Below are 19958 nucleotides of genomic sequence, written 5' to 3'. Positions count from 1 at the left end.
CAGACTGGTCCTGTGCCGACGGCCAGAACTATGCCGACGGTGACCGTCGGCACATCCAGCCTGTACCGACGGCCAATTTAACGCTGACGGTCATCCTCGTCGCCGCGCTCCGGAGGCTACTGTGCCGACGGCCCCGACATTTGGCCGTCGGCACATCGCCAGGCCGTCGGCGTACGGCAATTCTCCCGTAGTGCCTCATACCCGTGTTAGGAAGTAACTCTGCATCTTCACATTTTAAAAGGTGACAACCAATGCATGTGCACTTATTACGTAAACAACATCTTGTGAATGTCTTCAGATATGCACAAGCAATATTGAATGAACTGTCATTTATATCCGTTATCAAAATACTGCTGCCAATGAACTCGCCCAACTAGCTAAGTGAGTGTGCAAGAATTGTGAAGTATGTTTTCTGCAAAGCTTGAGTTGTAGTTACTGGTTGACTGCTCGAGATTGAAAACACCTGCTCTCTTTTGTTTACAGATCAGTCACAAGGTGCTATTCATTTCTGAAGATTCTATTCGCATCAGGAGATTGAAAATGAGACACCAGAAAAACTTGCAAAAGATAGTATGGAGGATAATAGCAGAAACAAGAGTGAAGCTAAGCGCCCAGATTGGCTGAGATCATAGCACTTTTTCTTAGTTTCTTTAGTAGTTAAAATATTGCTCTCTTTTCTTGCAGAAAGATAACAAATGTGTTATTTGTTCCTGTAACTCCTTAGTCATATTACATTGTTTGTTTTGGTGACAACGGACACTACTATATGATCCATAACAATATGTGATCACTCCGATCTATTGTTCGTGTTCAGCCTATTGCGGCACAACACTTTATCGTGGAGCTCTTTTGCCATAAAATGGAGGTAGCCCTGCGGGGAGGCCATGTTGGCCCTGCGTTAGCAAAGCAGGTAGAAAGAGTAGCACTGGGAGAAAAAGAGGGCTGCCGCTTTTCCGGCTAGTAAACTTTGTACTAGTTTTCTCTTAAAGATCTGTGTACTTAACTGTTCGTTGGAGATCCCATGTAGAAGTACTCTTTACTTATTTTGCTTGACGGGGGGGCAGGCCGGGGTTAGTCCCGGACACCCATGACGAGAACGAAACTTTATCAACGAGACTCCATTCGCAAAGCAGTCCGGATGAACGATAACCAAAATGAGTGCGAGAAAGACCACTCAGAGCATCTCCACCTCGACGAGGCCCCCGAGCGATGTTTTTTTCATCCGGACGGTGAAATTCGGCCCAGTCGCGCTCCCGGTTTCTCGTTTTCGTCCGGATTTGGCCCTTCATCCATCCGGCGAGCCCACGCCATCCCCGGTCCCCCGGGGATCTATCGGGGACTCCGGACGAGTGAAAAACGGGGAAGGGCCCGATCTGTCGGCGGCTCGACACACGAACCCCACCGCCACCTCGCTCAAAATCTCCCCCACCCCTCGTATCTCTCTCGCCGCCGGCACCACCCCGCCGGCTTGTTGCCCAGATTCCGCCGTCCCTCCTTCTCCACATACCTATATTCCGCCGTCTTTCGACGAAGGCCTATCTGGCTGCTCCTCCGCCGGCCTGTTTTCCGACTTTGGCCTACTCCTCGTCGCTCGCGGCTCGGGTTGCCTCGACCACGCCCGTCAGGTGTTCGTCCATTTGCCTCGCCGGCCATGGACTCGGACGAAGAGGAGTAGCAGATGTTCGTCGAGCTTATGCGAGAAGAGATGGCAGCCACCGCCCAAGACGAGGAGCACATGATGATCCTCGGTTGCTTGTCAAGCATGTACGCCGGACTGGCAACTGGTCGACGTGGTGGGTCGGCACCAGGTCGCCGGAAGTGCAAGCCGAGACAACGAATGGAGGGCTACTGCATGTTGTACGCCGACTACTTCGCCGACAATCCATTGCATGGTGAGAGTGTTTTCCGGCATCGTTTCAGGATGAGCAGAAAGCTATTTCTGCAAATTGTGTATGCCATCCGAGACTTTGACCCCTACTTCAGATGCAAGGCGGATTGCACTGGTTTGGTAGGATTTTCGTCACTGCAGAAGTGCACAGTGGCTATGAGGATGCTGGCGTATGGAGCTCCCGGCAATGGTACAGATGACTATCTTCGGATGGCGGAGTCCACCGCGCTTGATTGTTTCTACCGGTTCTGCAGGGCCGTCATAGCAGTGTTCGGAGACTTTTACTTGAGATCACCCACTGTCGAAGACACTCAGAGGATCCTTGCAACAAATGAAGCTAGGGGTTTTCCAGGGATGTTTGGAAGCATTGACTGCATGCATTGGAAATGGAAGAACTGTCCGTTTGCGTGGCAGGGAATGTACAAGGGTCACAAAAACGGCTGCACTGTGATACTTGAAGCAGTGGCTACCCATGATCTCTGGGATTTGGCACTCTTTCTTTGGTATGCCCTGGATCCAACAATGACATCAACGTCCTAAACTGCTCCCCGATCTTTTCCAAGCTTGTTGAGGGTCATGCTCCCCCGGTGGACTATGTGATCAATGGTCGGCACTACAACAAAGGATACTACCTTGCAGACGGTATCTATCCAAAGTGGGCAACATTTGTGAAGACTGTCTCGAAATCTGGCACCCCAAAACTTTGCGAGTTTGTGAAGAAACAAGAAGCTTGCCGAAAAGACGTCGAGCGTGCATTTGGTGTCCTCCAGCAGAGATTTGCTGTCGTCCGGTTCCCTGCTATGACTTGGTCCAAAGATCAAATGTGGGCGGTGATGAACTGTTGTGTGTGCCTACACAATATGATTATTGAAAATGAGCGAAAACATCCGGTTCCTCTGGCTGAGCAACAAGCACCATATGAGAGAGAGGGACCTCTTGCACAGCCTAATCACCAGGTGCCGACATCATGGACCACCTTCATTGCTATGCGCCAGGAGATCCGAGACTCTACAATGCATCAACTGCTGCAAGATGATCTGGTGGAGCACATATGGACGCTCCGAGGCAACGCCAACGCCGACGCCAACTTGTGAAATTGTGTGCTTCATTTGTTTCAGCATTTCTTAAACATTGTACTGCTTTTCGCCGAATTTGTTTCAGAAATTTTCTGAATCTTGTTTGCCGAACTTGTTAAATTTTATGTCGAATTTGTTTGAAATATGTCAAATGCCCCAAGTTGGGGGTGTCTTGCCGGGGGACGGCTGGAACTTCGGCGCTCCCCAGGCCTAATTTTCCTCCAATCCGGACGAAACTTTCACCGAATTTGAGCGTGGGGAGTGCCAACGAGTGGAGATGCTCTCATCCGTATTCATTCACTTGAATAGTTTCTGGATATATTGCTTGTGTTATGGGACCAAGCCGGTGCACAAGGCTGTTTTATTATTTGGGGGAAGCCCCCGGGTAGACTGCTCGATTGATAGCCTGCTGCCAAAGAAGAGGAATCACGGGCAAGTTCGGCTGCGCCTGACTTGGTTTCACGCGTCCACCATGATTAATGCAGGGTGATCCCGTCGAAGCTCACGCGCTCGGCTAACTCAGCAGTGCGGGTAGAACTTAGGGCATCTTCAACGCGGCCACGTGATCGTTTGCGTCCATCGTGACCGATGCGTCTGGGTCCTACTCCAGCGGGGCGGCGTAAAGTGATCGGACCGTCCGCGGCGGCGCAAACCTAGCCCAATGACGTAGGCCCCACGCGTCAGTGGCAGGGAGGCCGATAACATTCCCGCCAGTGGCTATTCCTCGAGCGAAAAATCAAAATAGACCGGCGCGAAGTCCTGAAGCGATGGACATCCTCGCCGCCGTAGCCACCACCATGGATTCCGAGGTAACCCTCGCACCCGCCGCCACCCCAGACTCCCACATAGCCACGACCATAGCCACAATGGAGGCCGCAGCTCCGGCGGAAGCAAAGCGGGCCGCCACCGGCGGCCCGGACGGTAAGCCGAAGGCGGCAAAGAAGGTGTTGTCCAAGGAGGAGAAAGGCGTCGAGGCTGCGAAGCGTCGCGGTCGGTGCAAGAACCTGAAGGAAAGGAATGCAGCGGCCGCCGCAATGGACGCCGGCCACCAGGCGTGGCAGATGCAGATGAAAGCCGGCGTCGCGCAAGTAGGCCTCCATCCGACCTTAGCGGAGGCCTACATGCTCGTCAAGCGAGAGGGGATCACCGGCGTCGCTCCTCCGACGTCTTCAGTGAGCTCGGTAAGTTCCCAGCTGCGCCCTGGAACTCCCGCTCACTTGCATGTCCACCCGGTGTCGCGGTTCGCCTCCGGCATGGCGCCGGTGCAGTTCAACGGGGCGCCGGTTCCCGACCTCAACCGGACGCCTAGAAGCGGTGAGTCGTGCCCGGTCGTGACACACAAGACACGACAGCTGCCGGAGGAGAGCATGTCGGTGCCCTGCATCTTGTTTGACGAAATGGCACCAACTAACCCGACAATGGACGACCCGGTACGTGAGCTCTCTCAATGTGTGCGACTACCGTGTATCATGCGTCTGACGTCCGGTCATTCGTAGGCCTATTGGAATGACCGGAATGACAAAGACATCGAGGCCATGATCTTCGGCGGCGGCTTCGTTGGTGACGCCGGGGCCGGGACAGGCCCGCATGATGAGTGGGCACCGACGCCAGATGCATAGGACATCGATGGTGCGCCGCTGTTCACCGCCCAACCCACGCAGCCAACACCCGTCTGCATCAACGACTTCGCCAACAGGGCTTGTCCTCACCACGGACAATGCTACCAAGAAGAAGGGGGAGAGCCACAGGACACAAGGATTCATCGATGACGAGGACAAGTGTTTGTGCGACGCGTGGCTGGCAACAAGCCATAACTGTATTAATGGCGCCCAACAAAAGGGCAAGGTGTACTGGGCCAAGGTCATGCAGGAGTACAACGAGACAAAGATGCACCCGCCGTACCATATCCCAAGCCCTCGCACGTAAGAGTCTCTTGGAAAAATATGGAACTACATCAAACAAGAGACAAGCAAGTTCTGCTCGTCCATCGAACATACTAAGAGCCACCCCGTTAGCGGCACTGGCGTGATTTCAGTGGTAAACAAGAGACAACCATCATCATTCTATTCTATTTACATCATTGTATGTACATCATCAGCGGTGTTGGTGTGATTGCTGGTTTCCCGGGCCTTGGAGAGGCTCAAGGCAGTGCATAAGAAGGGCTACCATATATATGGTCCATTGCCGGGAGAAGCTCAAGGACGCGCAAAAGTGGCAGACAAGCTTTGCGTCCTACGATGAAGCTGTGAATAATGGGACAGCGGTTAACCTTGATGGCGAAGACGATGATCATGGCCGTCAAGCCCTTCCACCTCACCCCCGAGGCCATAAGGCTACCAAGGCCGATCTAGCCCGGGAGGCACATGCCATTGCATTCACCCATAGTCTGGAGAAGATGATGGCCGACAATCATGCCGCCTTGGCTGCTAGGGACGAGAAGAGGCGTCTGAAAAAAAAGGCCGCAGCTGCCATCTACGTCAACCTCACGAAAGAGGTCATTGAGGTTCAAAGGATGGACATCGAGGCCAAAAAAGCAGACGCCGAGGCCAAATTGCGTGACACCGAGGCTAGGAGGATGGACGCCGAGGCCAGGAGGATGGACGCCGACGCCAAGACCCGTGCATAGGATACAAGGATCATTCTAGCCGATTTGACCAGTGTCATCGACGACACAGAACCTGGTTCTTGAAGAGGCGCGCCGAAATCCGCGCGAGAGAGGCCTGATCACCGGCGCCATGCGCCCAGCACCATGGCCTCCTTTTGGACTTTTTATGCTGTTCAGGCTTTGTTGTGCCCCTTTTGGACTCCACTTTGCGCCGTACCATGCAAAGTGTGATGAACTTATTTCAGACATCAATTTGATGTAATTTGAGGCTATCATTTCGTGTAAATTTGAGCTAAATTTGAGGCTACAACCTCTTTTCTGGATTTTCTGAAACTGAATTGCCCCGTGCCAGAAATGCGTCGGTCCTCTGAAGCCACCCCCGACGCAAATGGACGCACGACTATTTCCGCGTCTGTCAGGCGATGCAAACGAACGCCCGCGAACAATTTGAGCGTCCAAAATACGTCGCCCCGTTAGATATGCCCTTACCAAGATGGTGCTTTCGTAGGTGCTCGATGTTCCACGAGTTACCTACCGACGTGCCATCCTCGGTTTCCAAGCGGACTGTTCCCCACCTAGAAACTTGAACCATCCGAAAGAGGCCCTCCCACTTTGGTTGCAATTTGTTGGAGTCCTTCCCGGAATGAGCCAGAGTAAGACTGCTCATAGTGGGAGTAACTTAGGTAGTAACATCACACATTTCAAGATATTTTGATGACATGGCATAGCAATAAATGAAAAAAAGAGGAAGATGGTAACTAGCTATATTACCATAACATCACACACCCCAAGATAAAATAAGTCTACAAACTAATAAATGAGACTTTGCATGATACCATCTCTAAGTTACTTTCCACTATGAAGCTAGTAACATGGACTAGTAACTTATGCATGACACCACCTTATGTTACTCTCCACTATGAGCAGCCTCATAGTGGTGTCAATTCAGTTGCGTGTTGAATCAACGCCACGAATTAAAAAATGCAACGCCACTAGAGAGCTATTAGGGCAAGTACAACGGTAGACGCTAAACTAGGCGCTTAGGTGAATAAAATAAATACCACAAAATAGGATTTACCTCCTAAGGGCAACTACAACGCAGCCGCTTATGTGCGGGCGCCAGGAAAATTTTCCCATCCGATCGGCAGTTATGCCATATGATCTTGGCCAGAAGGCGCTTAATTAAAGCAGTCAATGCAATAAGCTGCGCCTGACGTTTCCGCATGAAAATCGGAGGTAGTTAACCGAAGAATAGACGTCTGCAATTGGAGTCTGCGTTGGAACCTTGGACTCTTGGAGAGACGACATGATTAATTTCCATTTTCCCCTCAGCTCAAGCGCCGAAATAGGCGTCTCACATTGTAGATGCCCTAAGAGTCCCAACTCATAACGCTGGGCGCTATAAGGGGCGCAAAACCGTCCAGGTGCTAGCTGCCCAGCTGCCTCCCCGCTAGCTCGCACAGAAAAAAAAAACAATTAAGCGCTCGCTGCAACCTTTTGCGTCGACGCTGAGTCTGAAGCTGGGATTTCAGAATTTAACCATCATTCGGCCGGGATATCAATCCTGGCACCCATCTTAGCGCCCAGCGCTGTAGATGCCTTTATGTACTAGCGTAAGACGCTTCCTCTAGTTTTGGCTTGTAAGTAATGGCTCGGAATTAGACCTCGTTTGCCCGATAACGCTTTCACATTGTTTGGTGGTTTTGATATATATTTTTTATTTTAAGGTTTTTGCCATTTTTTGTTTTTTTTTTGAGAGCAACCACATATTTCATTAATCGAAAACCAAGTTACATGAAGCAACACATGTGGAAACTAAAAGACAAACCGGGATAAAATGATTATCCTGAATTTGCAGATAAAATCCAAAACGATCGAGAAATACAAAACGATCTCTAGGGTTTCCTGCAACCACCATAGCCAGCGGCCGCCGTCCAATTCCAACGCCGCCGAGACGAACGCAAGAAGAGACGTTGAGCCTCCACCTTTGCAAGATCCAAAAAAGCATCATCGCCAACGAGGCTTTGTGAGTCGATGAACAAGCCTGCTGCAAGCAGCGAGGCATATGTCGCTGTGGCACGTCGACCGGGGGACATCCCCGTGCTGTCTTGAACCAAGATACGCCGCCTCCCATCGACGAAGTCGGAGAAGAACGACATATCCACCACCTCCGGACAACATCTTCGCTCCAGAAGAACCACCTCGCCCCAGCCCCCAGCGCCGTCGTGGACAACGACAAACGCTAGTGACACGTCGAGAAACAGATCTCGCCAGATCTGAAGAACGGCGAGAAAACCAAGCTGCCGACCTGAAAGATCGACAAGCACACGTTGCCATTTTTTTGTTATTCCTCCATCTGTAACAGTAAATCCAGATTTATACAAACCTCAGATAATAGACAGAGGTAATACGTTCGATGCAGATATCAGGTTCCAACTTTGGAAAAGAAAATCTCATATCCCATCGATCGTCGCGTCAGCAACACCCAGATCACGGACTGTGTATCTGTAGTTAATTTTACTCACATGCCGACGTGTTTATCGATTAAGAAGTAGTGAGAATTTTGACTAATGACCCCAACTGAACGCAATAGCTTGGACCGATGCAATGGCGCCTCGACGTCGTGCAAAGTCCTCAAGCAAAGATCATCACTCACGTGTATATGCTCGTCATCGATATGTAAACACGCATTGTTATGTGAATCAACCCATGTTATCCATATATTACTCCATTATTACTTCCATATCAGTGCAGGACAGCTCGGTCGGTTGCTTCCAATTTAAGCTACACCACATCAGGACAGATCTTGATGTGTATGACACTAACTCTGAACTACTCTTCTTTCGATTCACATTACTTGATGATATTAATATAGGTGTATCTGAATAAATTTTAATTATAAATACATCTATTTTAGCATCAAATAATATGAATCGGAGTAAGTATTAATTAACTTACACCGGTTGACTCATGAACGTACATCGTGTGGTGAACATCCAATACACTCTGATCGATCCATCGATCGGCTATTGCGCATCACCGACACTCACTATCTGTAGTTAATTTCAACTACGATACGGATGTGATTAAGATATACTGACAGCTTTGATTAATTCAACGGAAAAGCTTGGACTGGTTTAATGGCGCCTGGAAGTCGTGCCATTGACATAATATAATGCGCATTAATTAGTTTTCACGAAAGTCTATCTTCACTAACTTAGATCAAAATTATTAAGAAAAATATCTATACATACATAACCGTATGTGTACTATATTGACTCATGAACGTACATCGTGTGGTGAACATCCAATACACTCTGATCGATCGGCTATTGCGCATCACCGACACTCACTATCTGTAGTTAATTTCAACTACGATACGGATGTGATTAAGATATACTGACAGCTTTGATTAATTCAACGGAAAAGCTTGGACTGGTTCAATGGCGCCTGGAAGTCGTGCCATTGACATAATATAATGCGCATTAGTTTTCACGAAAGTCTATCTTCACTAACTTAGATCAAAATTATTAAGAAAAATATCTATACATACATAACCGTATGTATACTATATTGAAGTAACTTCACAACAAATAACAGTATTGGTTTGATATTCTGGATGTTGATCTTTTTTGTATAAATTGATCAAAATTTTGCGTGGTTTAATTTTGAAAAAATCTTATAGGCACTACGAGAGTACTCCCTCCAAGGTTAATCTTTAACCAACTATTAATAATTTAATATTAATATATATAATCATATGTATATGAGTATATTAATATTGCATTACGATACTATTAAAACTACCTCCGTCCCGAAGCTTAAGATTTTTTTTTTTTGAAAAGTCAAACCAAGTAAAGTTTAACCAAAATTTTAGAATAATCTATCAACAAATAAAAAAAATTGTAGATACAATAGGAAAATATATTTTATTATATATTTAATAATATTAATTTTGTATTTTGCATGTTAATGATTTTTGGTAAAAACTTAGTCAAATTTGACATAGTTTGACTATAAAAATAATATAAGCCTTAAGCTTTGGGATGGAGATAGTATTATTTAAATTTCCTAAATAATATTATATTTTTACATATAATCAGTTAAATTTGGCAAAGTTTGACTTCAAACAATTTTTTTACGCGAAGCAATATGAAATAGTCTCTCCATTCCATATTATTTGTCGCAGATTTGAATGTACTCGCTCCGTCCCAAAATGTAAGGCGTCTAAGGATTAGTCAAAAGTCAACGTTTTTAAAGTTTGATCAACTTTATACACAAAAGTATGAATATTTACAACACTAAATCAATATCAATAGACTCAACATAAAGTATATTTTCTTAATATGTCAATTCGATATTGTAGATGTAAATATTTTTTCTAAATATTTGGTCAAAGTTAGTAAGGTTTGACTTTTGACCAATTCTTAGAGGCCTTACATTTTGTGACGGAGGGAGTACTATATTTAAATATGTCTAGGTATGTCTGAATTAGTGACAACTAATATGGTATAGAGGTAGTAGAAAACAGCAAATGAGAATCTTTAAGCAAACATCGTCACTGACGTATGCCGCAAACATCATCACTCGCTCATGCCAACCCATCAGATCTCCCCCTCTCCACTCTACATAAACCGACAGAACTAGCTCTCTATCAATCTCACAGCCTAGCTAGCTGCTCTAAGCAATGGCCGAGATGTGGCAACTCAAACCCCTTCTCCTGCTCATCGCCGTCTTGCTCGGCGCGCTGGCGTGCACGGTGGCCGGCGACGGCGGGATGCCACTGGTCATTCCCATCACCAAGGACGCGGACACCTTGCTGTACAGCGTCAGCGCCCCCGTCGCCGAGAACGACCAAATCACCAACCACCTCGTCCTCGACCTCTCCGGCCCCATCATCTGGTCCACCTGCCCAGATGGCTACGTCGCGCTGGGGTGTACCAGCCCCGCGTGCATGCAAGCGCACCGCTTCCACCCGCCCAACTGCCCGCAGACCGGCTACGGCAGGCCTGACGCCGACAATCCCCGCCGCTGCAAGTGCACCGCCCACCCGTACAACCCCGTCACCGGCGACACAGCGTCGGACGACATGACGGAGTTCACCACCTCCGTCAACGCCACCGACGGGTGGAACCCTATTTACACGGTGTCATTCATGGTATCAACGTCCTGCGCGCCGGAATCCTTGTTAACGGGGCTGCCGTGGAACAACGTTGGTGTCGTGGGGCTCGCGAGCTCCGCGCTCGCGCTCCCCGCGCAGATCGCGGATACGCAGAAGGTGCCCAACAAGTTCGCGCTCTGCCTCCCGAGCGCTGTCAGCAACGGCGTGGCCATCTTCGGCGGCGGCCCGCTCTTCCTACTCCCGCCAGGGACCCCGGACCTCTTCGCGACGCTGGCCGGTGACACGCCGCTCCGCAAGCATGGCAAGTCCACCGGCTACTACATCTCGGCGGACAAGGGCATTGCCGTGAACCAGATCCAAGTTCCGCTCGACGGCTATGGGGCGGCGCCGCTACTCATCGCGCTTTCCTCCACGATCCCGTACACGGCGCTCCGGTCAGACGTCTACCGCGCGTTCATCACGGCGTTCGACCAGGCCACGTCAGAGATGGCACGGATCAAGCCGGAGACTCCGCCGTTCGAGCTGTGCTACAACTCCACGCAGCTGAGGCAGATGCGGATGGGCTACGCCGTGCCGCAGATCGACCTGATGCTGGAGGGCGGCAAGAACTGGACATTGTTCGGCGGCAACACCATGGCAAGGGTGAACGACAACACGGCCTGCCTCGCGTTCGTGGAGATGAGGGAGGAGAACAAGCAATACGGGTACGGCGGCGGCCCCAAGGAGGCGCCAGCGGTGGTGATCGGAGGGTTCCAGATGGAGAACAACCTGCTGGTGTTCGACGTGGAGAATCAGCGCCTCGGGTTCAGCTCGCTGCTCTATGCCAAGCATACGACGTGCAGCAACTTCAACTTTCTCAAGTTTCCCATGCCTGCGTAGCGTGACTCGTTACAAATTTCTGCTCCGTGTGCCTGCGTGGGAGTATGATCTAGCTCTCTGGTTTCTCCACTGATCAAATTAGGTTCATTTTCGATGTTGCATTCTGGTAAGAAGAATAAAATGGGGTCACTTCGCGTAGTATCATGGATCATACAGTGAGGGCTTAAGCAACTTCATCATAGGATAGAAAAATTATAAGAATAAGAAGCATATGATTGAGATGTCATGGCTAGTTAAATTCTATGGAAAGATGAAGTGTTTGATCGTATCAAAAGAATTTTCCATGAGGTCTGACCTTTTACATGTTTTGTACTACAAGGCTATTATGCAACAAGATTTTTATAGCATATGTTCCTATGAATCAAACAAATTGTGTAGAAATTTTTCCCATAACATATAAATCCTACATAATTTCTATAAATATCCTATGAATTAAAGGAGCCCTGAATGCTCTAAGTAAGACCATTTTTTATTTATTTTTGCGTAGGCCACCACACAAGTCATGTCTGCAACATGTTGCGTGTAGTTAGAAAATATTCTCATGGACGTTGTAAGAATCAGTTTTTTTTTGTTTGCTACTTTCTTCTATTTTTTATTATATCATGGTCACTACTTTCATTTAAGTCTTCAGAATTTCATTTCTAAGTCGATGAATTTGAAACAACGGCCCCATCTAGGGCATGTTTTGTTGTTTCCTATTTTTCCCTCTTATAGAATGAGATGCAATACTCGATATATTGATCGGATGCATATGACGGTACATATATAGGCCACGTCCTCGACTATACAAGGAAGGAGGCGGGCCCAATAATAAATACAAAGATATGTATCGCTATACATAACTACAGAAGATACACATCCAGATATACAAGGATATGTATCTCAACACCTCTCACTGAGCCTCTAAAATAAGTTATGTATCCGTTTGGTTGCATCAAAAGGCATTTTACTGCATTCTGGCACAAAACTGAAGCCAGTTGTTTAGTTAACTGAAACCTATGTCTATTGTCTGGTTCTATGCAAAACGTGTGTTGTGATAGCCTCTGCCTCTAGTGATGAGGTTATCAGCTCATTTGTGGAGAACTAAGTTGCAATAACAAGATTAAAGTAGAAGCTAGCAGATTAAACCAGTCATAATAGTAGGCATAATAGCAGAAGGTTAAGAAGTATCCGATCTTGATCTCGTGACCTATGGCAAAGGTTGACCACCCTTGGTCTATGGCAACCCTTACGTTGACATCCTTTAGCCTCCACATCCAGTACAAGCTTGTGTTCGTATTAAGAACAATGGTCATTAGGATAGTGCCAAGGAACGAACAAAAGCCGACACGAATGGGAGGAAAATCCAACGCATGTGCTAAGATGACCTTGCAAAAACGGAGTGCAAAAACCTTCTAAGTGGCCAAACTTTGCCAGCCTTCCTCTCGCCCTCTTGGTGGCTCTACCTTCTCCGGCTTCCTTGGAGACTTCGCAAACGTCGGGGCAAGCAGTGCCATGGATCAACTTTCCAGTATAGCACAACAAAAATCCAAATAGAACAATAAAACACAGATTATGCAACACAACAAGTAATCTACAAATCATGCCCAGTCATGCCTCATACATACCAAAAATTAGATCCTAAAATTAATATCCCTACGATACGAGGGAGAATGCACATCACAACTAGTGTACACTATGATGTGTGGATTTCACACTGATTTTTACCTTTGATTGAACAAGATAATTCTCAAATTATTGATGAGATTATTTCACTAACCTGATGCTAGTCACTAATTGTTGCATAGATGTGAACATCTATTTGATTAATTGTTTCCTTGTATAAATGGACGTTTTATGATGATATCTGAGCATGTATGTTAATAACCAAATGATAGAGGAATGCCCGAGTCAATAGGACCTTAGGATGTTGTGAAACAAGATTTAACGAGCATGGGTATGGTCAACCCTCGACCGTACCATCTGGCTATACCCAGTGTCGTTGAAAGACCCACTAGAAAATACAATAGAAAACCTCTAAAACCCTACGCTGGTCCATTTCCCTGTAAGAAAAGAGAGGAACTGCAACCGCCACAGCAACACTTCTATTCCTCAAAAGAAAGCACTGTTATCACCACCATCTCCATAACCATTCCCCTAGTCGTCTACATTGCCATCCATACTTGTACTATGATTGCTTGGCGATTATTGACACCATAAGGCAATTTTATTATTCATCTGTGTGGATTTTAAATACAATATTTATGGTTATCGACCTAATCATGTCTGAGTAGTTCTCCTAGGCTGAGGGCTGAGGCCTACCTCGTAGATATGTGTTCTTTGACATTGGATTGTTGGTGTAGTGATTGCTTTACGTTTCATGTATTTTTTTCATTTGTCTTTTCCTCTATCCTAGGACATTCCTAGTACCCATTACCCTGAAAGACTGATGAAGGGAAATTTATTCGTAGAGGAGAGTGGGCGGATGCTCGCGAACCTTGGTGTGAGTAACGGGGAATGAGGTAGCTGAAAATAATTCTCTAGGGAAATTCGATGACATCACGGAACCTAATGCTTTGTTCTATTTATCTTAATAACTACGAGGACCCTAGACTGGGAGACGTCATAGGTCGCAAAGTTGTGAAGATATCCTCCATGCACATACTTCTCTTATAGGTCTGGCCAAGCAAATAACCATGTAGAATAAAGTAAGGTCAGTACATTGGACTCGCAAACCATCTCAAGATTATTAAAAAAAATGCAGTTGGCTGAGGGGAAGGATATATACTAAGGTTTCTTTGTGTAAAGCCAAGTTTTCCAAAGGATTCCCTTTATTTTGTTTATAACTCTACAAAATGGAAAACCCAAGTTTTGTGTATTTTTTCTACTTTCAAGGACCTTCCCGAACACAAAAGAACCTAGAAATTTTACCACCGAAGTATTTCACCATAGACAGACTAGGCCAAAAGGAAAAGGGAAAATGGCCAAGGGGAGGTCGAGAAGCCCAACTGAGCTATGGGGGTTCTCCCCTTTGACCGTCCGATCAACCACGATATTTTGTGTGCCACTCTGTCTTGACAAAAACCATCTACAAATAGCCCCTTGTATTTTATTTTGGGACGGATTGAGGCAGATATAAGGAGAGAAAAAAGGGTTTGTAGTCCGCCACCTGTAGAGTTTAGAGGGGGAAACGCTTCAGAACGTGCCTCTAGGGTGGTCCACCCCGTCTGGCATCATCACCATCTACATCAACATCTCCGTCATCTTCCCGCTGTGATCTTTTGGCTTACGACTTGTGATTTGTTTACGGTATGGACTATTGAACAAGTAGTTTTATGGAAGCATCCTTTCTTTCGAAAGACATGCGAATGAAATATGCATTCGACCCTTACAACCCGAGTCAAAGTCACATATCATAGGACATGACATGGACGAACATGTGTGATGCAATGTACTATAGCCTTAATCTATTGTGTCTCTATGTCTAGTTTTGAGTAGTAAGTTGGTCATGTCAATGATGAAATAGTTTTTTTGTGTATACACGTTTGTTCTTTTCTACGATATTCTTATGTACCGGTGTATGAGTGCATGCATATATTGGGGGAATGCATACATGCATCAATGTTGCATTTGGCTTGGAGGAGGGATGAAGATGATAGAAACCATGTCCCGATTCTTGGACTTGCATGTTTAATAGGGATAAACTAATGGGGACCTTAAAACTGAAAGCGGTAGCTGGCTTTTATGTCTTAATAATTCCCTTGTTTGTGCATGGAATTTTCCTTGTGATCAGTCACTAGGAGTGTAATTGCGTAGTTACACGGATGCACCTATTTATGGCTCCCACCTACAAGAAAAATGGACTTCGGTTTATATAAAAAGATAGTGCGATGGTTAGGAATAGCCTTAATTATTTCTTTGATCGCGCATGAAAGGGCCTAAGAGTTTAATCAACAAGTTCATATTCTAAATGCCTTGTTTGCCCAGGTCATAAGGTGTGTGACGACACCTAGTGTAGGTAGAAAAGAGGAAACGCGTGACGCACACAAAACTAGAACTCTATCATCTAGATGGTATAAAAAATTATGTGCTTCACTTAAAGACAACCAAAACAAATGAAACAACTATTTTCCTATAACATTTACTTCCTTGGGTTACCACTTGCTCACACATTTTCCGTGTTTTTAAATAATAATTCTCTAGTTGTTCAGTTTAGAATTTTCTAGTTAGTAGTGTTAAGTAAAAAAAAAACTTTCATCCTTTTAATGTATTGCATTGCACGAAACCCTAAACCATTGGGCTCCTAGTGATTTTCCTCTAGCTCCTAGTGATTTTGGAAACTCAATACTTATTAAATTATGATACAACAATTTCCTCCATGATGAGCGCAGATTGCACACCATTGGGGAACCCCAAGAGGAAGGTATGATGAGCACAACAGCAAGTTTTTCCTCAGTAAGAAAAACCAAGGTTTAATCGACTAATAGGAGAAAGGCGTGACTTCTGAAGGTGTTGCTAGCTAAGTATTGGCAGGACGCACTATCAGCGTCAGCAACAACGTGGAACCTGCACACAACAAACCAAAATACTTTGCCCTAACTTACATTGAGGTTGTCAATCTCACCGGTTTTCCTGAACAAACAGGATTAAACGTATCGAGTGGAAAGATGATGATTGTTTGCAGTGGAATTAAAGAGAACAGTGTTTGCAGAAAGTAAACAGAACAGGATGATTGTATCTGTGTAAAAGAAAGGACCGGGGTCCACAGTTCACTAGAGGTGTCTCTCCATAAAGATAAATAATAGGCTGGGTGAATAAATTACAGCTGGGCAATTGTCAGAATATAGACTATACATGACAAGATGATTACTATGAGATTCGTTTGGGCATTACAACATAATACATAGACCGTAATTCAACTGTGTCTATAACTAATAATCCACCTTCCGGTTATCGTCCGAACCCCTTCCAGTATTAAGTTGCAAGCAACAGATTGTCGCATTAAGCAATGTCTGTAAAGTAAACAATAGAATTACCCTTGGATAAAACATTGTTGTTTTCTCCCTAGTAGCAACATCATATAACAATTTTAGAAGTTATTATCACTCTTCCAGAAAACTAGAGGCATGAATCTACTATCGAGCATAAATACTCCCTCTTGGAGTCACAAGCATTTACTTGGCCAGAGCAACTACTAGCAACAGAGAGCATGCAAGATCACAAATAGCATATGACAAGAATATATAATTCATCTCAACATAGTATTCAATTGAAAGGACGAGATGTCGCCTAGACGGGGGGTGAATAGGCGTTTTAAAACTCTTACGAATTTGTCTTGTAAGAATGCGGAATTAAACTAACGTTTATTTTACAAGCACAAATCCTAAATATGCTAGGCTTGACTAAGTGCAACAACAATAACTAGAGCTAACCAAGATAGGCACAAGATATATGTAGCACAAGTGATAGAAAGATATATGTACTTCAAGCACGATAGCATTCACAAGGAAAGTAAGCTCGGGTATAGAAATAACCGAGGCACGCGGAGACAAAGATGTATTCCCTTGTTCCCTTCCTTTGCAAGAAGGTACGTCACGTTTGGAGGGGTGGGGATCCCACGAAGGATTTCCCAACACCACGAAGGCTCACCCTATTCTCCGAGCCTATCCCACGAAGGAATAGCCCTTTCCTTATGGCTAGCTTTTCCTCCACTCCGAAGATGGCAAGCTCCACAACCACTTCACAAGCTCCACGAAGGAGAAGCTCGGTGATATGGGGTGGCCCGATCTTCTCAGTAAGCAACGGTGGTGATGATGATCACGGGGTGATGGCAGCGGAGAAAACACGACGATGTAGTGGATGATAACTTGTATGACGCAACGAGATCTCTCGATTGGTCCCTGTCGCCGTATGCAACAGCTCTCAACCCCGCAAGATATTCGCAACTCCACACACTTGCGCACGTAGCCGCCGACCACGAAGCGGTAAGTTGCAACCGTCTAATTCCCAATGGAACAGCGAGATCACACAAGACTTAAACATGATCTACACAATATCCAAGCAATATAGTGTAGGGAATTCAATAGTTTTGCAGAGCAAACAACTAAGAACTAGGGTTTATCTTAAACGTGGTCTAAAGCAACTAGGGGGCGTCCCGGGCACTTATATAGGTGTCCGGGACGAGTTCTGTCGAAAAGATACAAAAATAACCGACCCGAATAGATCCAGTCGAGACAGACTCGGATCGGTCCGGTCCGGGATCCGGCCGACCGGCCGTGGACCGGACGGCCCGGTCGGTGGTCCGGTCAACCGGGCCGTGGACCGGCGGTCCGGTCGGGGTCCGGTCAACCGGTCGGAAACCGGAAACCGCGGAGTTCCGGTCTCGCTCCGGTACGATAAATTTCCTCCGGTTGGTGGCCGGTTTACGACCGGTCGACCGGGCCGAGGACCGGGCGGCCCGGTCAGTGGCCGGTCAGACCGGGTTCTGACCGGCCCGGACTTCTTCTTCTCCTCTCGCGCATTCCTCCCGCTCCTCCCTCGCGCGTCCATGAGATATCTTCATGTCCAGCTCCATGTCCAGCCTTCACGGCCTTCTTGACGTCCGTCTTCACGTCCAAATGCTCCTCTCCTCGTGCGATGCATGTCTCCTCTTGATACCCGATGATACATAAGTAATAGGACTTAGGCAGTATAAAGTTCTCATCAATCAAAGTACCGTTTAGAAACAAGTTCACCCGTTGTTTAAGTAGCTTCGCACGAGCTCTTGTAATTGGTCCAATCCGAACTTCATTGGACTTGAGCTTCACAAAGAGGTTCATCTTCATTTGTTAATGACGGAGGTAGTAGTGAGGTAGGGATGTCCTCATCATCTCCCCCTTCAAAAGGCGTCGACCCCGACGCTCCAAGGTCTTCTCCGTCATATGGTGTCAAATCAGCAACATTGAAAGAATTACCGACACCAAACTCATCAACTCGGAAGATCTATCGAGTATGCATTATCATTGATCTTGGCAAGCACTTTGTAAGGACCAAGCACCACGCGGCTTCAACTTAGACTTCCGCAGCCTTCGGGAACCTATCCTTGCGAAAATGTACCTGCACCAAATCACCAGGCTTGAACAACATCTCTTTGCGCTTCTTGTTCATCCTTGCAAGCATTGCTCTTGCCTTTCTTCTCGATCAACTCTTTAGTCTTCACATGGATCTTACGCACAAAATCTGCCCTCTTGGATGCCTCCATATTAACTCTCTCATGTATGGGCAAAGGCAACAAGTCAAGTGGAGTAATGGGTTTGAAACCATACACCACCTCAAAAGGACACAGCTCCGTGGTAGAATGTACCGCCCCGTTGTAAGCAAACTCCACATGCGGCAAACACTATTCCCACTCCTTCAGGTTCTTCTTGATCATGGATCTCAACAAGCTTGTGACAAGGTTCGATTCACCACCTCAGTTTGACCATCAGTTTGAGGATGACAAGTAGTACTGAACAGTAGCTTTGTCCCGAGCTTTCCCCAAAGTGTCTTCCAGAAGTAGCTCATGAACTTTACATCACGATCAGAAACAATAGTCTTCGGGACTCCATGTAGTCGAACAATCTCCCTGAAAAACAGGTTAGCAATATGCGACGCATCGTCGCTTTTGTGGCAAGCAATAAAGTGTGACATTTTAGAAAATCTGTCCACTACCACAAATATAGAATCATGGCCTCTTTTAGTACGCGGCAAACCCAACACAAAATCCATACTTAGATCCTCCCATGGTGTAGTAGGTGCCGGTAACGGAGTATACAAACCGTGAGGCTTCAGCTTGGACTTGGACTTGTTGCAAGTAATGCATCTCCTCACATATCTATCCACGTCCCGCCTCATCTTTGGCCAATAAAAGTGGTCAGCTAGCATGAGTAGCGTCTTCTCACGCCCAAAGTGACCCATCAACCCTCCAGCATGTGATTCCTGCAATAAGAGCAAACGCACGTACGATTCTCGGAACACATAGTTTGTTAGCTCTAAACAAGAACCCATCATGTATGTGATATTTTTCCCATGCTTTACCAAGAGCACATAAGCGATATGGTTCAGCAAAATCATGATCAGTAGCATACAAATCACATAGTATCTCTAAACCAGGAATTTTAACATCAAGTTGAGTTAATAGCATATTCTTCCTAGATAGAGCATCAAGCAACAATGTTATCTTTTCCCTTCTTATGTTTAATGATGTATGGAAAAGACTCAATGAACTCAACCCACTTAGCTAGACGCTTATGCAAAGTAGATTGGGCTTTCGTAGTATTTTAAAGCTTCATGATCGAATGTATGATAAATTCTTTTGGCCACAAATAATGTTGCCAAACCTCAAGAACTCTAATTAAAGCATACAATTCTTTATCATATATAGGATAGTTC

At 46.2% G+C, this 19958-nt stretch overlaps 1 protein-coding gene across 1 annotated transcript; it reads left to right on the top strand.

Moving 5' to 3' along the window:
- The first annotated feature begins 10265 nt into the window (after positions 1–10265).
- On the top strand, positions 10266–11570 carry LOC124662424 (chitinase CLP-like). Its single transcript, XM_047200262.1, has one exon. The coding sequence runs from the start codon at positions 10266–10268 to the stop codon at positions 11568–11570; it is 1305 nt and encodes a 434-aa protein (XP_047056218.1).
- The last annotated feature ends 8388 nt before the right edge of the window (positions 11571–19958 follow it).

This window comes from Lolium rigidum, chromosome 6, assembly GCF_022539505.1.
Source record: "Lolium rigidum isolate FL_2022 chromosome 6, APGP_CSIRO_Lrig_0.1, whole genome shotgun sequence".
NCBI classification, from domain to species: Eukaryota; Viridiplantae; Streptophyta; class Magnoliopsida; order Poales; family Poaceae; genus Lolium; species Lolium rigidum.
The sequence above is the reverse complement of the archived record's forward strand: the minus strand, read 5'-3'. Positions and strand labels throughout refer to the sequence as shown.